Source organism: Nicotiana tabacum, chromosome 10 (genome assembly GCF_000715075.1).
Source record: "Nicotiana tabacum cultivar K326 chromosome 10, ASM71507v2, whole genome shotgun sequence".
In the NCBI taxonomy this organism is placed as follows: domain Eukaryota; kingdom Viridiplantae; phylum Streptophyta; class Magnoliopsida; order Solanales; family Solanaceae; genus Nicotiana; species Nicotiana tabacum.
Genome location: NC_134089.1, coordinates 148326724 through 148348732, shown reverse-complemented (window position 1 = coordinate 148348732; position 22009 = coordinate 148326724). Strand labels below are relative to the sequence as shown.

The following is a 22009-nucleotide window of genomic DNA, read 5'->3' as shown; positions in this document are numbered from 1 at the left end:
ATCTTTGTGGTATCAGTTGACGGCATCCTGCATGAGATAATTTCTCAGAGAAACGAGATACAAGGTATGGGGGAAAAGGATCGATTGTGACTGTTGAGGGCTCTGCACTAGCAGAAACTACTAGGCCCTCTCGTGAGGAACCCGACCCCTCTCTAGAAGAAATAGGTTAGGGTTCTCACTCTCATGCTAGTTCTGCTCCTATGTTTGCTGTTGCGCCCTTGAACATTCAAGTCCTTGAGATAAGGTCTAGTGATGAGGAGGATCTATACAACCTTTCTCTTGATGCTTTCATAGTCAAGCGAATGGTGGTGTCCACTCCTGAGTCTTCTACTAAGCGACCTACTACCAGGTTACAAGCAAAGGTAGCCTATGACTCTGTCCTTCAAAAGAGCAGAAAAAGTAGTAAGAAGCAAAGGAGGAGATTGGTGAAAGACAATGTGATAATGTGTTATAAGGTTGTTCCAATGGTAGAGGTTGAAGAGGAAACAACTGAGGAACCTAGTTCCCTAGTGAGAAGGTCCCAGAAGAAGAAGGCATTTGCTTCCATATAGAATGTTACAACTCCCAGTTCCAAGTTGAATGATGTTAAGAGTGAGCTCTTCGTTTCTGATAAGGATGTGTTAGTCAAGTCTAAGGGAAAAACAAAATCAAGTGGTGTGAAGTCTAGCAAACGAAAGTCTGAAACCGTTAAGGAACCTGGTTCTGTGAAAAAGCTGAGGAGTGAAAGTAGTTCTGCTTCAAAACGCCTAAGGTATCAAAAGGTTCTGTTGGGTCGTACTTTTGACCCAGCGATCTCTGATATGGCTGGTATGCGGCAAGTTCTTGCAATGGTTGAGTTTCAACGATGGGGGCATCTGTTTCAAATGGATGCACCCAAAGTGTATAAGGATGAGGTTCAAAGCTTTTATGCTAGCCTCTTCCCCATCGATACCGACCATATCTGTGCCTTGGTGAATAATGTGGACATTGTGTTTGACGTGAGTTTACTTGGGGATATTCTCAAGGTCCCGACGGATAGTGTGTCTAGTATGAAGGATGCGTGTCAGTATAATTTCCGGAATACTGTGATAAAGGATAATGCGAACCAAAAGGGGGACCACATCCACAAGAAGACACTACTCCCTGTTTATCAGTTGCTCTTTGAATTGGTAAACAAAGTTATGTTGCCTCGTGCTGAGATGAGGTCCATGACCTCTAAGTCTGACCCATTTTTTAACGGAGCAACTGGATGGCTATAACCCTGTCAACTTGCCTGCTATTATGATCGAACACATGCAAAAAGTAGCAACCTTCAAGGATGGTAATCATGGTCTTCCATACGGGTTTCTGTTTACGCAAGTGTTTACGTTTTTCAAGGTACCGTTGGGGCAATGCAAGGTAGGAACCAAGAAGTAGACTTTCTCATAGACAACATTGGAAGAATGTGAGCGCATAGAGAAGAATGGTGGGTAGGCAGTATATCAACCATCTCATAGCGCATTAATGCTCAAAATAGTGCAACTGAGGAGATTCGAAGGTTGAAGGCTAGGAATGCTATCCTGGAAGGTCAGCAAGCCCAAGGGGCTCCGGAGTCAAATGATGAAGTGGATCGTTTGACAAAAGAGAATGCTGATCTCAGGGCACAAGTGAAGAACTTGAAAGCAGTACTGCTCAATGAGCAAAAGTCGGCCAATGCCCGAATAGAACTAGTTCTCCAAACTCTTGCTGAAGCTTCCAAGCCCTTCCCCTTAAGTAACCCCTTCAGTGACTAGTTTTTGGATTGTCTCTTTTTAGTTTTTATGACTTGGCAAATGTTTTTGTTTCTTTTGTTTTGATGTGCTTGGGATGTATCAGTACTGCTCCTATTTTCAACAGTCCAATTATGCCTTTGCTTTTTAAGCAAAGGCATATGTTTTATATATATAAACTATCCTCTTTTGTTATCTCAATGCTTGTATTCTCTATTTCTCTTCTCTATCATGTTGCGTGCACATATGTGGTATTCTTTGTTTCTCTTCTCTATCATGTTGTGTGCACATATGTGGCATGAGTTAGCTAGGCTAGACTTTTTTATGTTGTTTGCGTGCTTGTGTCTTTTAATAATGCCAAAAGGAAAAGTTTAATCGAATCAGGGATCTGATTAAGAGGGAAGCATAAAGTGAGGGGGAACTTGTGAAGTTCCTGTTATGTCATCCGTTTCTCTTTGCTCTAAATACATGGTATCAATGTCTAAGTTTATCATCATCAAAAAGGGGAAAATTGATGAGTTTTCAATGTCTTTGCCTTATGTTTTGATGATCTAACAAACTTACTGTCAAGAAACAGATAAGGAACCTGACACACTTGGTACACATTACAAATGAACGGATTACAGCCTGGACTCCAGCTAATGTGAACTGCTGCAAGTGTAGAAAATGAAGAAACAAGCCAAGGACCTAATACCTTGTGTTTCCCTGACAGCAGTATGAAAGTCAACTGTGATAGCTGGAAAGTGACTGCCACAGAAACAGTGCACACAATGCAGCAGTTTTGCAGTCACTTGTTTTTGACCTACCGAATGCTTACATCATTCAAGTGATGTCAACAATGGCGTATTAACAAGAGCATTATAACAAAACACCACTTGAACACTTGAGTTTTCACTTCAAACATTCAAGCCTTCTAAAAACAGTGAACTCAATTCTCACGAGCTTGAAGAAAAAAGTTAAACGCTACTACGTACCAGTTCCTCAATTTAGTATTTTGTTGTCTTTAGTTGAGTTGTAACTTTGTAATTGTTCTTATTGTAATTCCTAGGCTTAGCTAGAAGCGTTGCTTAGGAACCTCCGTGTAAAACCATAAACTTGTGAGTTTGTGTTGTGACTAGAGTTAGTCATAAGTTAAAGTCATTGTAACTAGTGAGTGACAAAGTGGCTTGTGGTAAGAGTATCACAAGTTAGTTGAGCTGAAGTCTTTGTAATAGAGTCATTACAAAGTGGCTTGTAATAGGGTATTTACAAGTTAGTGAAGTTGAAAACCTACAAGTGTAGGCCGTGGTTTTTGTCCGATTGTGTGGAATGTTTCCACGTAAAAAACCCATGTCTCATTTACCTACTATTTCATTAGTATTCTCAACAAAAACTCATAAAGGACCAGGTACTCTATAGTTTGGTGGACTCCATAAACTAACAATTATTAAATTTATTCACAGCTTATTCTTTTTTGGCTCATTTTTCATCTCTAGTCCAAAACCTGTTTAGTTGTCCTCACATGTGGATCTAGAATTTTTAGAATATAGGGGCATCACTAAAGAAATGAGGATAAAAGTATTAAGTGGGAATCAATTCCCTATTTCTTAAAAATTATATTTTTCCTCTTAGTGTGAATGTTACATCATTAATAAGAGCAACCCGTTCTAAAAAGTGATGGGACATGACGAGTTGTTTTATCTGTCTCTTAGGTGCGGAGCGTAAACTCTAGGATAACAATTAGCAGCTATAACTCAAAGAGATACCATGTAAAACTAGTCGGTATATTTTATTTTCATTCTTCCATTTTCTCAAACACCAAGAAAATACGTAGCACAATAACATCAAATTTCAAGCTTAAAAACTCAAACAAAAATAAAATAAAAAAAATCACTTCAGATGCAGACAGGCAGATCAATAGAAATCTCAAAACATCAAATTAAAACTTAAAAATGAAAACCTAGATCAAATGAATTAAGGAAAAATAAGTTTCTCGTTCATTTTTAGCTAATTCTTGCAATTAGGTTGCATCGGAAAGATGAACGAGCTGTTTAATGGAAGGTCCGAATTTAATTGTTTAGTGCCTCTGAAATTTTTAAAACAGCTAACAATTTCTGATTGAATAAACAAAAGAGGGATTTGGTGGTAAGCAATAGAGGATAATGAAGAAGAAGTTAGACTTGTATTTTTTTTTTTCTCATTACATATCTTTACAATAGATTTGACTATAGACAATAGATTAGGACAACAGATTTGACAAAGAATGAGTTACTTTAAGTGACAAATATATGTTGCATGAACTATATCAAATAAGAGAGCGAGCATATTTTTTATACCGTTAAATTTAATACCAAATATAATTTCATGCAGCTAGATTTGTATTCCTTAGATTTTTTATTGAGAAATTTGTCACGCCCCAACCTCGGGAGGTGCGACCAGCACTCAATCGAGTAAATCCCAACTGAGCAAGCCTTATTCATACATTTCTACCCAACTCAATACGGTTAAGGGAACCATGCTTCCGTTTATTTAGACAATAGCAAAATCAAACATTCACATTATTAATCAATTTTCATGTCCCAAACCTAAAATCATGGTTAAGTTTCAAGATTTCATACAGTTATAGTTTAGAGGAACTAGAGTACCAAGTTACAACATAGTTCATTGATTCATCCAACACCCATACATAACTCACACAAACGTCTACGGAGCCTCTAAGGATACAAAAGACAATAATGACAACGCCGGCAACAAGGCCCCGGCTATACCTCAAAAGTGGATATCTATAACAAAAGATGTACAACATAACCCCTTGAGGGAGAAAGGGGCTCACCAAGCCTTTGAGAGGAGGATGCTCCGCTACACGCGATCGGCACTATCCGCTATGGAGCCACCTACATTCATTTAAAAATGTAGCGCCCCCTGGCAAAAGGGACGTTAGTACCATGGAATAGTACTAGTATGTATAACTAAACACCTTCCAATTAGAAAGAACAACCATACAAAAGTAAAAAAGAAATCATAAGGACAACAAGCTTCAATCAAGCACTACATCAACAATATAAGAGGTTCACATAGTTTTCACATAATTTCTGAAATTTTAGATTGGGGCATTCCATATCATTGCATCATCATCCACATTACCATCGCTTCCTTGAGTGGAGTCCGATCATGGCCCGATCGGCTAAGCCGTCTTATCAAGACGTTACCCTTATTTCATTCTCACTTTCCAGGTTCAATTATCAATACATTACCACCATGTGTGTATAACATGGCGTCCGATCACGGCCCGATCGGCTAAGCCATCTTACCAAGACGTTACCCTTTTCTATTAATCATTCTCACTTCAATCTTTGGTTCCACATGTATTAGTTCATCAGCACTTGGGGCCACAATTGCCACATTCATAACTCACGTTTCACATTATTCTCATTTTCAACATTAACCTTGCCATTTAAGATCATAGGCACACACAAAAGCAATTTAAGTTATAAGCATAGAGGGGAATTTATCTAGTTCGGCATATTAATCACAATGTAACCTTAACTTGACATTTAGGCATTTAGCACATAGTTCATGTCCACCACACATCCTCAATTTACAAAGAATAACACATTAAACACATAGAGAAGCACCTTCCACATGCATTTTCACAACATCAATTCATTTGGTATAACAAGTACTACATCAATCAAATTTCGGACTTACAACATTTGCACAGGCACCATGGAGGCTCAATTTCTAAGAGGAGGGGGTTTTAGCCATACAAACCTCAATAGAGCTTTCCTTAAATCCTTATAATAAATTCCGGAATTTCCTAGCAACCTCGATCTATTTTATGAAAATTACAAGTTGAACCAAGAATTAGAGACATGAATAAGATTTTGGCTCATTTAAGTAAATTATCAAGCACTAAGTGTGCACAGTGATTTTTAGGACCCCTTTTGTGAGAGATTTTCATCATCCTATACCACAATTGTTATCTTTTTGGTTCACAACCTCCCCATACCCCATTATCTTTTATGCATGCGAGATTATCAACCTTTATACCCATGAACTCACTTGCTAATCACTTATTTTAATAGAAATTTTGAAATTATAGATGAGGGTACAAGTTCTTACCTCTTAGGGTGAAGACCTAGCAATTTCACTTGACAATCTTCAAGGATTTGGGGCAAGGAGTGAGTGGGGACTTGATGAAGATCACTCCCTCTCTCTCTCTAGAACTTCCTCTCTCACTCTATATGCCGTGAAATAACAGAAAAATGGTCTAATGGGGTATTTTTAATGGGATGGAGCCGGGTTTTAAAAGTTAGAAAATAGGAGTCCTGACACAATCTGCGATCGCATAATGGACATGTGGCCCGCAGAATGGACCGCAAAAATGGCCCCAAAACCTGAACACACTGTCTGGGTATGCGACAGAAATGCGGCCTGCATACCTGTTCTGCGGTCGCATAATGCACCGCAGAACTACCCCTTACAATATTCCAAGGGGATTATGCGATAACTATGCGGCCCGCATAGTGTTTATGCGATCGCATAATTGACCGCATAGTTGACCTCAAATTAACCATCACACTGCCTGACTCTGCGGCGACTATGCGGTCCGTATAGCTATTCTGCGGTCGCATAATGGACCGCAGAAACGCACTTTTCTGGAAAACATTATTCCTTAACTTTTTAATACACAGGTCAATCCAAAGGGTCTGAACCGCGGCTAACTTTTACACAACCGCACATATACCTAACTTGGCACTACGAGCTTTCGGGTTTTGAGTAGAAATTTTCACGGGGCCTTACAAAATATATTTTAAAAATTCAGAAAATTAATTCTGTAATTGACCATCTTTCGGCCGAGAAATTTTATTGGCATATGTAGCCCAAAAAATTAGCAACAAGTAGCTCCTATAATTTTGTCTGTTTCTCAACACTATCTCAGATACTTTCTCCAACAACCCCTTAATAACCTCCAAAATTCTCATAAAATTTTCAACGTACTCTATCACCGGAAGAAAATGACAGGTCACCTAAAATTTCCGTTATAGATAATATATACTCCCTCCGGTCCATAATAAGTGACCAATTTACTTTTTTATTTTGGTCCAAAATAAATATCCATTTATATAATCAAGAAAAAATTCAATTTATTTTTTCAAAATTACCTTTATGTACGTATCCTTAAAAAGTCATTTACTCCTCACATTTGAGAAGAGAAGAGAAGTACTACTATAACTATTGTGCAACATTTGATGAAGGGTAGTTTAGTCACATTAACTATTTTCGTCTAGAATTTAGTATTTTCTTAATGGGTATGCCCAAAGCAAATTGGTCACTTATTGTGGACCGGAGGGAGTACATAATTGTATATCGTGTGTATCACTACCCCTCATAATTGTATATCGTGTGTATCACTACCCCTCGGGATAGGGATAAGATATGCGTACACGCTATCTTCCCAAGACCTCACTAGTGGGATTTCATTGGGTCGTTGTTGTTGTGTATCACTCTATATCACGCACAGATTTTATGCCAGACACATTTTCTGCCAGTGTATATCAAAATGTATATCGTGAATATTATTGTATATCATATATTCGACAATGTATATCGCAATATATGCTATACACACAAGTATGCATGATGATATACAGTGATATAAGCCACCTTAAACACCTATTTTCACATATCATATGGCACATCACCATTACAAAAATATTATAACTACCAATCATTCAATCCTAGCAACACATCATATCATTTCAATCTGAGTAAAGAGAAGAAGAGGGAAGAAATTTAAACATGCCGCTTCATATTCAAATAAGTAGCAAATCAAATTCTTCGCACTCTCAATCCAATTAATGGTTAACCAATTCATCCAAGCCATATATTCATATTTTCCATCCAATGGAATATTTACCAAATTCATAGTGCATACTGCTATTCCTTGATTTTAAGATTTAGAGTAAAAATTTCGGAGATGTCACCTTATATTGAAACACGGATAAACAATAAACATGAAAAAATAAATTAGAATTGGAATGCAGAACAAGCCTCAATACGTTAAAAATGGAGGCAAAAAAGACGCACGGGAATATCTTTTTTATGGAGGGGATTCACTTCAGCTAGACCTACGTCTTGCTACAAATATATTTGTAACCTGATAAAATAGCTTCTTTTCTTATAATAGGTTAAAGCTATATCATGAGATAGTTTTATGATTTCAGTCTAACTAGTTAAGCAATTCCAACTCATTGCATGCTAGTCAGATATTTCCATCCTTCCCTAATATCCAACGTAATAAAAAAAGAATAAGAAAATAATGATTTAGATAGTCACATCAAGTATATCACATTCATAACTATGTGATCATTTTAAAAGAGCCATTCTTGCTAACCTCTAGTGAATGAATTGTGTGGAATTCCCTGGCTGCATCCTCCTCCCTGCAAACCAACACCGACGCTATTGTTACTCAAACCAAGTACATATTGAAATAATTATAAAGATCTTACTTTTAATGAAAAAACTTTAGTAGATTACAACGATATTTGAATTAGTATCCAATTTGAATCAAAATTTTAAATTTGTGCCTCAAATACTTTATTAAGAAATTTTAAAATTTTAAAGAAAAAAGGCCCGCATTAGTCTAAATGAGAGAAACTAATAACTAGTACAGGGGTGCAGGGGTGTTTGTGAGGTGGGGGGGAGGGGGGAAGCAGGGGAAATTCACCACACTATGCGCAGGGGCAGAGCCTCTTCGTATGCTGATGCGATCCTTCACAAGATAGCATCGACTGTTGCGAGGTGTACAAGCAGGCTCCAGGGTTCAGATCTCTGGGGGCATCATCAACTACTTCAGCAGGCTGATCTGATCCGACACTTGCCAGACATCCACCTTTGCAGCCCAAGTACTTTTGCATCGTTTCACACTGGTTGAGCAATAAGAATTTGTTGGGAACACAAGATTGACCACTTGATTTGCATACTGAATTGCATGATTCACCTTGTCTTCCTATCACAACATTTATACCAGCCAGCCTTGCTTCAGCTTGTGCACCAGAAGAACCGGAAGAATTAGATGGTATAGAGAAACAATGATGAAATTCACTGAGATAAGCGTTCTCATGAACCACACTCTCTGAATTGTGACGGCATGCATCTTCCCATGCAAAAATTAAAAAGGCTTGAATAAGTCCCTGCTGTAACAGGCTTAGCTATCTTGACATTTAGAGCCAGATCCTTTTGTGTCCTAGACGGATTCAGACAGCAAGAAACACAAAACTCATAGGATCGGAGTTGCAACACTGTGAAACAAGATTGCAACCATGACAAGCAAATTGCTCTCTTTTTCCACGGCAGCAGCGAGAGTGTGGATCAATGGACAGCGCATCACAGACTTGACCCATATCATCAGCAACCAAATATCTTCCTTGAACTGTAGTTCTACAGGTATATCTTTCTTGAAGACTTACATCCTTCCGGATAGCGGATACTGGAGAAGAAAATTGAAATATGAAGAATAGAAATACCAAGAAGGACAATGCTATCAATTTGATGGGAGTGATAACAGATGGAGATTTTGACATTTTCGCATTCAAATTGGAAGTGTCTGCTATGGACTCCCAAGTTGTGTCCAGTCGGGTTGCGTTAGAAACCCACAGGAATAGACCTACAGTTGATAAGTATAAATTCGAGAATCATCTTTAGTCATTATAAAGACAAAAGTTTCACTTGTCCCAAGAGGAGACAAAGGAAATAAACTATTTACAAAAAAGAACGAACAATGAACGGCGTCATTTCAGCGTAACTATGACTAATAATAAAGCTCACTCGAGAAAATATAAATTCTTCAAGCTAGTGCAATCCTTGACACGTTAAGGCCTGCACATACCAGAACACTCTCTCCTCCTCGTTTGTCGTTTTCTGGCCTGCAAGTTAGGACTAAGGCTGAGTCTACTTCTTCATTCAAGAAAGGACACTGTATGTATCTCTACTTTTTTTCCACCAGAAATTAATTAAAGAAAATTGTTTTTAATCATTTGGGTGATCGTATAATGCAGACATTTGATGCTTATGTAATTGGAAAAGAGGATGCTCTAAGAGTAGTTGTATTACAATTTACAGGGAGGTGGGGGGTTGATTATGAGATTAAGAACCATGCTCAGAAAATTTCTCAATTTGTTTCTGGCCACAAAGTACTTATTCCTGCTAAGATTCAGAGAGAAGACACTGTATGTCTCTCTTTTTCTTTTCCAATCAGATATGAAAGTAAAGAAAATTGTTTTAAATCATTTAGGTGATCATATAATGCAGACATTTGATGCTTATGTAATTGGAAAAGAGGATGCTCCAGGAGTAGTTATATTACAATTTACAGGAGTGGTGGGGTGTTGGTTATGCGATTAAAAACCATGCTCAGAGGATTTTTCAATTTGATTCTGGCTACAAACACTTATTCCTGAGCAGGATTACTTCTTTTTTTTTCACACATGAACTTCTGGTCAAGGAACTGTGGGTGTCAAATGATGTAGGCTGATGGTTAGTGTGTGTTTTCCTTTTCCTTGTAAATTTCAGGTTGTGCTGGGGAAAAGTGGGGTTGGGAAAAGTGGGGTTAAATGCAGAAGCACAACTGTGACGACCCGGCCAGTCGTCTCATGAGTTACCTCTCTGTTTCCCCCATTTCTGCTTCTTATTGCTTTGTTTATCGGTTCTATGTGTGATCGGGTTGGTTGGCTTGGGTTCGGAAAGGTTTTGGTAAGGTTTAAGACACTTAGTCTCTTTTGAGGAAGCTTAAGTTGGAAAAGTCAACCGGATGTTGACTTATGTATTAGAGGGCTCGGATGTGAGTTCTGATGGTTTGGATAACTTCGGGAGATGATTTGGGATATAGGAGCGTGATCGGAATGTGTTTTGAAGGTCCAGAGTAGATTTAGGCTTGAATTGGCGAAATTGGAATTTTGGCGTTTTCCGATTGATAGGTGAGATTTTGATATAGGGGTCGGAATGAAATTCCGGAAGCTGCAGTAGGTTCGTTGTGTCATTTGGGATGTGTGTGAAAAATTTCAGATCATTCAGACGTGGTTTGGTATACTTTTGATCAAAAGCGTAATTCGGAAGATTTTGGAAATTTAGGCTTGAATCCGATGTGTTTTGGTTGATTCGATGTTGTTTGAGGTGTTTTGAAGATTGGTATAAGTTTGGATGGTGGTATATGATGTGTTTGTGCTTTTGGTTGAGGTCCCGGGGGCCTCGGGGTGATTTCGGATGGTTGGCGGAAAGTTTGGAAGTTGGTTTTGGCAGCTGAAGATGTGCCATTTGCTGTCATAACCGCACCTGCGGCTAGGGGACCGCAGGTGCGGTCTCGCAGAAGCGAAATAGGAGTCGTAAAAGCAGAAAGAGCCTAGGAAGGCAAAAACCGTAGAAGCGGTTGAAGAACCGCACCTGCGATGGCCCAGGTGCGGATTGTGCATCGCAGATGCGAAAGTTGAAGACTTAAGTGAGGACCACAGATGCGGCGCTTGGGACCGCAGAAGCGGTTGCGCAGGAGCGAGATCTGGACCGCAGGTGCGAAAAGCCTGGGCCAGAAGGTATAAAAGCATTCCTTCGCGATTTTTGAGTTGTCCTTCACCATTTCAAGTCGGTTTTGGAGCTTTTTGGAAGATTTTGAAGAGGGAATCAAGAGATATCATCTGGAGGTAAGATTTTTGAGTCTAATAATCGATCCTATGGTATTATTTCACGGATTAGAGCTGTAATTAATGGAAATTAAGGGTTAAAAATTGGGAAACTAGGGCTTGGTATTGGAGACCTTGACTTGAGGATTTGAGGGGCCATTTGTAGTCGGATTTTGGGACTTTTGATGTGTATGAACCCGTGGGGAAATAAGGAATCTATTGATGTAAATTTTATTGAATTCCGAGACGTCGGCCCGGGGGTCGGTTTTGGTTAATTTCGGGATTTATGCTATAATTTGATTATTTTCGCATGAGCTTCGATCCCTTAGCATATTTTGACGTTGTGATTCTGATTTTGGATAGATTCGACGCGAGTGAAGGCCGATTCGAGGGGCAAAGGCGTCGCGGGCTAGAGTTGGACTGGATAGAGGTGAGTAATGATTTTAAATGTTGTCCTGAGGGTATGAAACCTCGGATTGCACATCGTGGTACTATATTGAGGTGACACACACGCTAGATAACGAGCGTGAGGTCGCGCACCGTTGGGGATTGTGACTTAGTCCATCCCGAATGACTGTTTTACCGCGTATTTGATTGAAAACTATTTGTTATCATCATGTTTCGGGCTAAATGCCATATTTGGGCCTCGTGCCAACTATTTGGACCCTCAAGGGATTTTTACTGATATTTCCTCACTGTTTTGACTTTATACTTGTACTCAGTCATGCTATATTCTACTGTTTGCATAACTCAGCCATGTTTACTCTATTTTAACACATTAAATGATATTCTAAATGATAATTTGAGCTGAGCATCATGTTTTACAGTTGCCGAGTGGCTTACGAGATTTTGACTGAGTAAGGCCGAGGGTCTGTGTTGTGAGGATACACTGATTTATGATTATGAGGTCGAGGGCCTGAGATTGTACGCCACGAGGTGGCTTGTTGATAGGAGGCCGAGAGCCTACTGATTATGCCACGAGATGACTTGATATTGCGCCTGGGCCGTAAGGGGGCCCTCCCGGAGTCTGCACACCCCCAGTGAGCGCGGGTACCCATTGAGATATGAGATATAGCTTGAGGGGCTGGTATTGTTCCATGTGTTGCCCGAGGGGCTGATTCTGTTGGTATCGTGCCCGAGGGGCGGTTCTTTATGTGTTTATCTTTTCTAGCTGCCTGTCATTTATCTGCTTAACTGTTAAAAAGGTATTCTAAAGAAGCTTAAATTGAACTAAGGTGACTTTACATGTTTTCACTATTTCATTATTTTTACTGGTTTTATACTGCTCCTTATAGCATGTTGATGTGCCTTTACGTGATTTCTTATCGCTCAGTCTTCATTTATTATTATTACTCATTGAGTTCACTCACTTTACTCTCTGCACCCTGTGTGCAGATTCAGGCGCTTAAGGTCCTGCTTGCGATGGTTGAGAGCTTCCAGCAGATTCGGAGATTCACTAGGTAGCTGCTCGGCGTTCGCAGCCCAGTGTTTCTCCCTCTATCTTATTTCCTTCCGTTTTAGTTATGTAATAGTTGTGTAGACTCTTACAGACTTGTAATTATGATAGATGCTCATGACTGGTGACACCCCGATGTCGGGCTGTGTTGGTTTTATTTCCGCAAATTGTACTGTTTCACTGCTTATTTTGGGATTATTACTATGTTAAAGACTTAATTTATATTATTTTAATTGCTTAAAAAGATTTGGGTGTTGTGTCGGTTGGCCTTGTCTTCACGAGAGGCGTCATCACGACCGGGTATGAGTTTAGGGTCGTGACAACAACATTTGATGGAATGTCTTGATTGAGAAACAGCTTTCAAAGATGTTCAGCCTTCTGTTTTGAGCCATTCTTTGTATAATGTCCACTATTCTTCAATAGCATATCTTTATTTCATCCTCCTCATGCATGGTACCTATTTGATTGCCTCAATTAGTGAAGCTGGAACAATTTAAGAGTATTTTGTTCCTCGAGTCAAGTGAAAAGAGATGTCTTGAGCAATCAAAAGCACTTTGTTAAATAGTTTTCAGTCTTATCGCATCTTGATTTAGCTATGGTTGAATGTGGCCAGCCATCTTAACTCAGAGCCTTTTAAAGACTAAAATGGCACTCATCAGTCATAAGCGCTCGCTTCTCGCTTTAAGCGATGAAGCGAGGCAAGGCGCAAGGTTAGCGCTTTTCTGCTAAAAAGGCGACACATTCAAAAAGCGTGGCTTAAGCGACAAGCGAGCCGGTAGGAAAAGTGAGAAAAAGCGTGCTTAAGCGAGCAGAAGGCATCAGCTAGGGTTTGTTTTTTAAAATTTGGCAAATAAACCATCTGTGAACAAACAAACATACGCGACTTCTTCTCCAGCGAACTCCAGCGACGACCACTGCTGCTCCAACAACTTCTTCTCCAGATCTCAGTAAGTTTCTTCAACTTCTTCTTCTTCTGTTCTTCTTCTTCTGTTCTTCTTTTGTTCTTCTTCTTCTGTTTTTCTTCTTCTGTTATTCTTCTTCTGATGGAATTCTTTCAAATTTTTTCACTTTTTAAGCGCTCATTTTGTTCCCTAAATGACTTCTTCTTCTTCTGTTATTAAAAGTGCTCTGTTTTATGTTGTTGTATGCTCTGTTTTCTGCAATTATGCTCTGTTTTCTGTTTTCTACAATTTATCAGTGAATTAAATTATTATTTTTTTAGTTGTTGATTGTAGTAAATTTAATTTGATTATTCAATGGCATCAAGCCATTTGCTTAATATGTTATTTTTAATGAGTTCTTAGCCATTTATCTATGCCTATTTAATTTTTTTTATTTATGTGTTAAATTGCGCTTCACATGGGAAAAAAAAAAGCACTTCTGTGAAGCGAGGCCTCGTCGCTTTTTTGCGCTTAACGCTTTCCAAAACACTACTTTGTGCTTAGCAAGCCGTATGACTAGCTCACTAGTTGTGAGCTAATTAGGTAAGTAGCAGATCAACTCTCAGGTTTCTGTAGAAACTCGGCTTCCAGTCAAAGATTGATATATGTGTGAAAATAGAGTATAAATAAGGTTAGATATATATTCCAGGACCTGCATTTCAAACCCAAAATTCTAGATCCACAGCTGAACTAGATCAATCTTACTGGCTGGCGTCCAAGTGGATGTCTTCTACGACATCTTCTATTACATTCTTGTCAAAAAGATCAGATCAAACAGGTATAGGTAGTTTGACACAATACAATGTTTCATATTATGTGGAACCTATTTTACTTGCTCTCCCTTTTGTTCCTATCATCTATGCACACTCCATTCTTCAAATGGCAGTCCAACACTACTAATTATACCAAGTAAATGCATATTGCGGAGGAAATTCTAGCTAAGCATACTATCCAAGAAACTTTGCCTGCTTTAGAAAGAGGCTGCAGTGTCACAACTGAGGTCTGCTAATTTCTTCCTCTGAATAATTTAGATAGTACATTCTGAGTTTCTGTTGGGATAATTTAGTGTTCATCTTCATTACATGGCTCAATCACCCAAATTGTGAGCTCTTCTCAATTGACAAATTGTGAATACAGGAAATAAGGTTGTCAACTACAAAGAGAAAACTAGCAGCAGCCCATTTAGATCAAATAACAACATAGTTTCACATTGCCCAATTAATACAAACCGAAAAAGCACAACCCTAATAAATTCAATTAACTCAATTTTCATTTCCGATAACATCAATGGAAGCACGTTTAAAATCAAAGAAATTTCCAACTTACCGGCATCAATTGTACTACTGCAGCGGCTGTTGGCCGTGCGAGTTCGTTCTTTAAGCTCCGCCCTAAGCCATAATTCTTTTACTCTGAAAAATGGCGAGAAGTGGAGAGGGTGTTGGACCGGTGCAAAGCGTTTTTCCTGGAAACGGGGATCAACCTATTTGTTTCGAACTTCTTTTGTTTGGTGATTCGCTATAAGTATAACTAGTATTAGTTGACACAAATTATGTCAAAACTAACTTGGGTTATTTGAATTCTGTGAAATATCCTTAAAATATAAATCTTCCAGATAAATATTATATATAATCATTAGATATTAAATAGAAAGCATGACATGAAACTATTTCTCAAATCTCATAATCGATAATCTATTTTCTTTTCTATATTTGTTACAACACAGCCGTCGATTATAGTACTTGCATTTCGTTTTCACTATCAATATTATAGAATACTAAACATGTCATACCGTGATATGTCTTGTTTGAGTATATTAGATAATATTATTTTAACAAAATTCTTACTACTACTTTATTTTTTATTTTAAATTAAAATAAGTCTTACTCTTCTATATTTCACAACTTTTTTTTGTTCTTTGCTTATAAGTATTGTATTATTTATTACTTAATATTGTTATATTGTCATGTGATGTTTTATTAGCTTACCAATTGACTTAATGTCTTATTTATTACACTTTTAATAACAACAACATACCCATTATATTTTTACAAATAGGGGCTTATTATCCTTTTAATAATTATTGATATATATATATATATATATATATATTCCTCAAAATTTAATGTATTTTATGCTTTTATCCTCTTACTCAAAACTCTTTTATCATTTAAATCTATTAATAATATTTTAAGTATTACTTTAATTGTTTAATTTATTTATATTTAAATTAATTCAAAGTAAGTATCTTCACATTATCTTTATTTTCTCTTTATACATTCTCTATCCTACTATGAAAATTTTATTTAGTTTTTTACATTAATAGTTGCCTATAATTAAAATGTGATGACCCAAAAGATCATCACTTGTTTTAAAAATAAAATTCTACTTTTCAAGGCCTTAAAAACCTCTTTTAGCATCACCTCAATTTGTGAGCGTCGTCCGGGCGCGTAGCCAGAAAGCCTAAATTTGAAAATCTGTGAAAAGTGATAAATTTTAACTATAAAATGAATTAATTTGACTTCGGTCAACGTTTTGGGTAAACGGACCCAGACCCGTGATTGGATGGTCTCGGAGGGTCCGTAGGAAAATATGGGACTTTGGCGTATGCCCGGAATCGTATTCCGAGGTCCCAAGCCCGAGAAATAAATTTTTGAAGAAAATTATTTTCTGAAATTGTTCATAAGGTTTGGAAATAAATTTTTATTAGAACGTGTTGGTATCGGGCCCGTATTTTGGTTTCGGCGCCCGGTACAGGTCTTATATATGATTTAAGATAACTTTGTGAAGTTTGGTTAGAAACGGAATCCGTTTGACGTGAGTCGGACCTTAAATGCAAAATTTGATGTTTAAAGAAGTTTTGAGAAATTTCATTGATCTTGAGGTTTAATTTGATGTTCATGATGTTATTTTAGTGATTTGATTACACGAATAAGTCCGTAGGATATTTTGAGGTTGTGTGTATATTTGGGTTGGAGCCCCGAGAGCTCGGGTGAGTTTTGGATAGGCCACGGAGTGCATTTTTAACTTAAAAAATTGCAGGTTTTTAGCTGTGCATAGCAGGCCTGGCTCGCAAATGCGAGCAGCTTGTCGCAATTGCGAAGAAAGCCCAGGCTAGCTCCCTCTCGCAAATGTGAGATTATCTTCACAATTGCGAAGTTTCCCATTTGGTCGGTGATCGCAAATGTGATGTTGTGGTCGTAATTCCCAAGTCGCAAATGCGACATGTTAATCGCAAATGCGAAAGTCCAGTTTTTTCTGAAGGCTTCGCAAATGCGAGCCATGTTTCACAATTCCCAAGCTAGCAGAGGTCGAGGTTCGCAATTGCGAACCCCTGTTCGCAATTCCCGCATCTGAGACCTACAACTTTTATACTTAGACGATTTTAAACTCATTTTTCACATTTTTTTCAAAACGCAAACTCCTTTGGGCGATATTCCAAGAACAACTCTTCTTCCAAATCGATTGTAAGTTAATTTTAACTCATTTCCTTTAATCATTAACATCTTTTAACATGATTTCAACTTAAAATCAATGATTTTCATGGGGAAATTGGGTGTTTTGGGTAGAACCTAGGTTTTTCAAAAATTGGGGATTTGGACCTCGATTTGAGGTCCGATTTCAAAATAAATTATATATTTGGGTTCGTGGGGGAATGGGTAATCGGGTTTTGGTTTGAACCTCGGGTTTTGACCATGTGGGCTCGGGAGGCGATTTTTTGACTTTTTGGGCAAAACTTTAGAAAAACTCATTTTCATGCATTGGGGTTGATTCATTTAGCATTTACTGATGTAATTAAGTAACTTGTGGCTAGATTCGAGCGAATTGGTGGTGGAATCAAGGGGTAAAGCTATAATTGAAACGTGAATTGTGTTTGTGGCATCGAGGTAAGTGTTTGGTCTAACCTTAGCTCGAGGGATTAGGAGTTGTGTCTTATTTGTTATATGTTAATTGTGGAGTACGACGTATAGGCATGGTAACAAGTATCTATACGTTGGTGTCAAGCATGCCCGTGAGTCTTGTATTATAATTGTTATGACTCTATTGTGGTTTATTGCACTTCATATGTTATTATCACCATTGTTCCCTTGTCGGGATGTTCGTTTGATATTAACGATCCCTTGCCGGGATGTTTGTTTTGATATTATTGTTCCCTTGTCAGGGTGTTTGTTTGATATTATTGTTCTCTTGCCGGGATGTAGTTGAAATATCATTGTTCCCTTGCCGGGAAGTTGTTATATTGCTCTTGTTCCCTTGCCGGGATTTCTTGTAATTATTGTTGGCTTGTAATTGGGAGCGGGTGGTATGCCTACCATAAGATATAATGAGATGGGAGCGGGTGGTATGCCTACCACAAGATATAATGAAATCGGAGCGGGTGGTACGCCTACCACAAGATATAATGAAATGGGAGTCGATGGTACGCCTACCATAAGATATAATAAAATAGGAGCGGGTGATACGCCTACCACAAGATGAATGAAATGGGAGCGGGTGGCACGCCTGCCACAAGACACAGGAAATGGGATCGGGTTGCACACCTGTAACAAGATGTGAAAATAAAGTGAAATCTGCCTTTGTTTTCCTTATTCTTGTTAGTGGTTGATTTTGACTCCTTTATAATTCTCTTGATATTCTATTTTACATGTTACTCCTCGAAGCATGTTTCCCCATCCTATCTTTATTTGTTTACTTCTGTATTTCTTTTGCGTTGTATATATATTGGAAGTGCACAGGTTTATTTGGTAGTCTGGTCCTAGCCTCGTCACTACTTCGCCGGGGTTAGGCTGGACACTTACCAGCACATGGGGTCGGTTGTGTTGATACTACACTCTGCACTATGTGCAGATCCCGGAGCAGCTTTTGGACAGTAGCTTGGAGGCTTCCTTCAGTCCATCCGGAGACCCAAGGTAGACCTGCAGGCGTCCGCAGGCCCTAGCATCTCCCTCTATCCCTATTTCCTGTTTTATTTTCCTTTTATTCAGAAACAGTGTACTGTTATTTCTTCAGACTTTGTATGTAGCAATCTTAGACAGTCTGTGATACTGTGACACCAGGTTTTGGGTGGTTAAGGCTTAAGTATTTGTAATAGATGCAATTTTCATAAATCTTATTGTTGTCTTCCGCTTAAATTTGAATTTTTTGTTGTTACCACGTTATCGTCTTATATTTGTTAAAAAGAAATAATTGGTTAATGAAGTAATTAGATTAAAGGTTTGGCTTGCGTAGCTCACATTAGTAGGTGATATAATGATTCGATCGGTCATTTTGAGCTTTTGCACTTGATCGCCATTTCTCAGGCATGGCTTGCCCCGTGTAATGTATTATGACTGATGTAGATCGTTGGTTTTGGTTTTCAGGAAAATCGGAAGGAATTTGAAAGAACAGTCTCAGATGAAAGCTCCGAATTTGAAAGGTTTGACCAAGAGTTGACTTATTTGTATATGAGCTCGGATTGGAATTTTTATGATTTGGTTAGCTTCGTTGGGTGATTTATGACTTAGGAGCATGATTGGAATTTGTTTTGGAGGCCCGGAGTAGAATTAGGCTTGAATTGGCGGAGTTGAGATTTTGGTAATTTTCAATTGTTAGGTGAGATTTCGATCCGGGAGTCAGAATTGAATTCTGAGAGTTGCAGTAGCTTCGTTATGTCATTTGGGATGTGTGTGCAAAATCTCAGGTCATTCGGATGTGGTTTGGTTGGGTTTTTGATCGAAAGTGTATTTCGGAAGTTTTTAGAAAACTTAGGCTTGAATCTGATGTGTTTTGAGCGATTTGTTGTTGTTTGAGGTATTTTGATGATTGGAACAAGTTTGAATGAGGTTTTAGGATGTGTTGGTGCCTTTGGTTGAGGTCCCGGGAGCCTCGGGTGAGTTTCGGGTGGTCAATCGGATCATTTTGGAGTTTGGAAAATTGCAGATTTTATTCCAGCAGTTGCAGGTATTTTGGCCTTCGCATTCGTGAAGGGCCGGGTTTCGTAAGCTTCACGTCCGCGAGGGTCCATGCCGTGTTTGTGAAGGCTTGTGAAGTGACTTCATCACGTTCGCGAGTGTGTATATGCAATCACGAAGGAGGATTTGGTCTGATGGTCAGTTATTCATCGCGTTCGCGAAGGTCAAGGCTATGGAAGCATTGCGTTCGCGACTGGCATGTCGCATTCACGTAAGGCAAAAATTGGTCAACGCATTTTTTTGTTATGCGTTCGCATGATGTTGACCGCGTTCGCAAAGAAGGAAAGCCGAGCCTGGGTAGAATGTTTTTAAGTCGTCTTGTCCGCAATTTTGGGTCTATTTTCATCCATGGCTGCTCGTTTTTGGGCATTTTTTGAAGGAAATTAAAGAGGGATTCAAGAGGAATCGACTTGAGGTAAGAATCTTGATCTTAAAACTCGATTGTATTATGAAATCCACCTAGAAATTCATGGAAACTAAGCCTAAAAATTAAAGAACTAGGTCTTGAGAAATTGGACTTTTGATTTGGGATTTGAAAGACCATTTGGGGTCGGATTTGAGAACTTTTGGTATGTATGTACTCGTGGGGAGATAAAGAATCTAATGATGCAAAAAATTTCTGAGTTTCAAGAAGTGGCCCTGGGGCTCGGGTTTTGCTAATTTCAGGATTTTTGACATTTTTCGCTTGGGCTTTGCTCCCTTAGCATATTGTGATGTATTCGTTCTAATTTTGGATAGATTCGACGCGCGTGGAGGCCGATTCGAGGGGAAAGGGCGTCGCAAGCTTTAGTTGTAGCCGGTTCGAGGTAAGTAATGATTGTAAATACTGTCCTGAGGGTTTGAAACCCCAGATTACACATCGTTGTGTTACTTTGAGGTGACTTACACGCTAGATGACGAGCGTGGGGTAGAGCACCACTGGGGATTGTGACCTAGTCCATCCCGAACGACTATTTTAATGTGTATTTGATAGTTAACTGTTTGATGTTATTATACTTTAGGTTGTATGCCATGTTTGGGGCCTTGTGCCGACTTGTTGAGACCCTTAGGGGTATTTTTACTATCTTCCCTCACTCTATTTGTTTGAAAGCATATCATCAGTCATGTTTTACCTGTTTACTACTCAAATCTGGCTTTATCACTATATTAATAAAAATGTGGAAACTGTTTTGGGCTAAGTTCCCAGTTTTACTGATGGTCCGAGTGATCGTGAGATTATGGCTGAGATAGACCAAGAGTCTAATTGTGAGATTGAAGACTGAGATAGACTGAGAGTCTGATGGTGAGATTAATGACTGAGAGAGGCCGAGGGCTTAGTTGTGAGGACTATATATCTATGAATCGCGTTGCACGCCACAACAATATTTGCACGCCGAAACAATGTATATATATATATATGTATATGGATCGGGCTGCACGCCGCAGCGATACTTATATGGATCGGGCTGCACGCCGCAGCGATATAGCGCTTGGGCTGTAGGAGCCCCTCCGGAGTGTGCACACCCCCAGTGAGCGCCGTCGACGAGAAATATGGATCGGGTTGCACGCCGCAGCGATATATGGATCGGGTTTCACGCCGCAATGGTTACTATATGGTACCTATTGAGCGTGAGTGCTGAGTGCTGAGTGTGAGCACTGATTGGTAAGAATTGAGTCACGAGTGACTGAGAGGCTAGACCGAGGGGCGATAGATATATACACGCACATGAGTGATACTTGCCTGAAGGGCCTATTTATGAACTTATTGATTTTTCACTCCTCTTAAGAATGAGTTTCTATCGAATATGTTGATTTATTGACTGTTTTCACTTATCTTCATATTGAGCCTCTGTCAAAGTGTCGAACAAATATTTTAAAAACAACTTTCATTTAAGCTGGGGTTTATGAGATGTTCAGAATTTAATCACTGATTTGGCATCGGTTATTTCCACTGAAAATTTCAAGTTATGAGGTGTTTATGATTACTGTTTTGCTCGAGGGGCTATGTTACGAACTATGTTTTGCCCGAGAGGCCGATTATGATTTTCATCCCTTTTATTATAAACGGTATTGAACCCTTACTGAAACTGTCGGAAAGCATTTTCAAATGATTTTTACCAAAAGGCTGGGTTTAAATGAGACGATTGACTCGTATTCCGATTTGGAAGCCCGTTGTGCTTATTGAGTTTATAATAGATGTGGATTCATTGTTTCATATTGCTCGGTCTTTATTTACACTTATCACTCACTGGGTTGAAGTACTTACATTACTCCCTGCACCTTGTGTACAGATTCAGGTATTTTG

General features: G+C 38.8%; 1 protein-coding gene across 1 annotated transcript; it reads right to left on the bottom strand.

The window, feature by feature from the left end:
* Positions 1–4264: 4264 nt before the first annotated feature.
* Positions 4265–15323, bottom strand: LOC107770786 (uncharacterized). Its single transcript, XM_075223397.1, is given in 7 exon segments — positions 4265–4600; positions 8104–8149; positions 8437–8863; positions 8865–8999; positions 9002–9375; positions 9598–9634; positions 15104–15323. Coding segments are annotated over 5 exon segments (975 nt in total). The 5' UTR covers positions 15110–15323; the 3' UTR covers positions 4265–4600; positions 8104–8149; positions 8437–8440.
* Positions 15324–22009: the final 6686 nt, after the last annotated feature.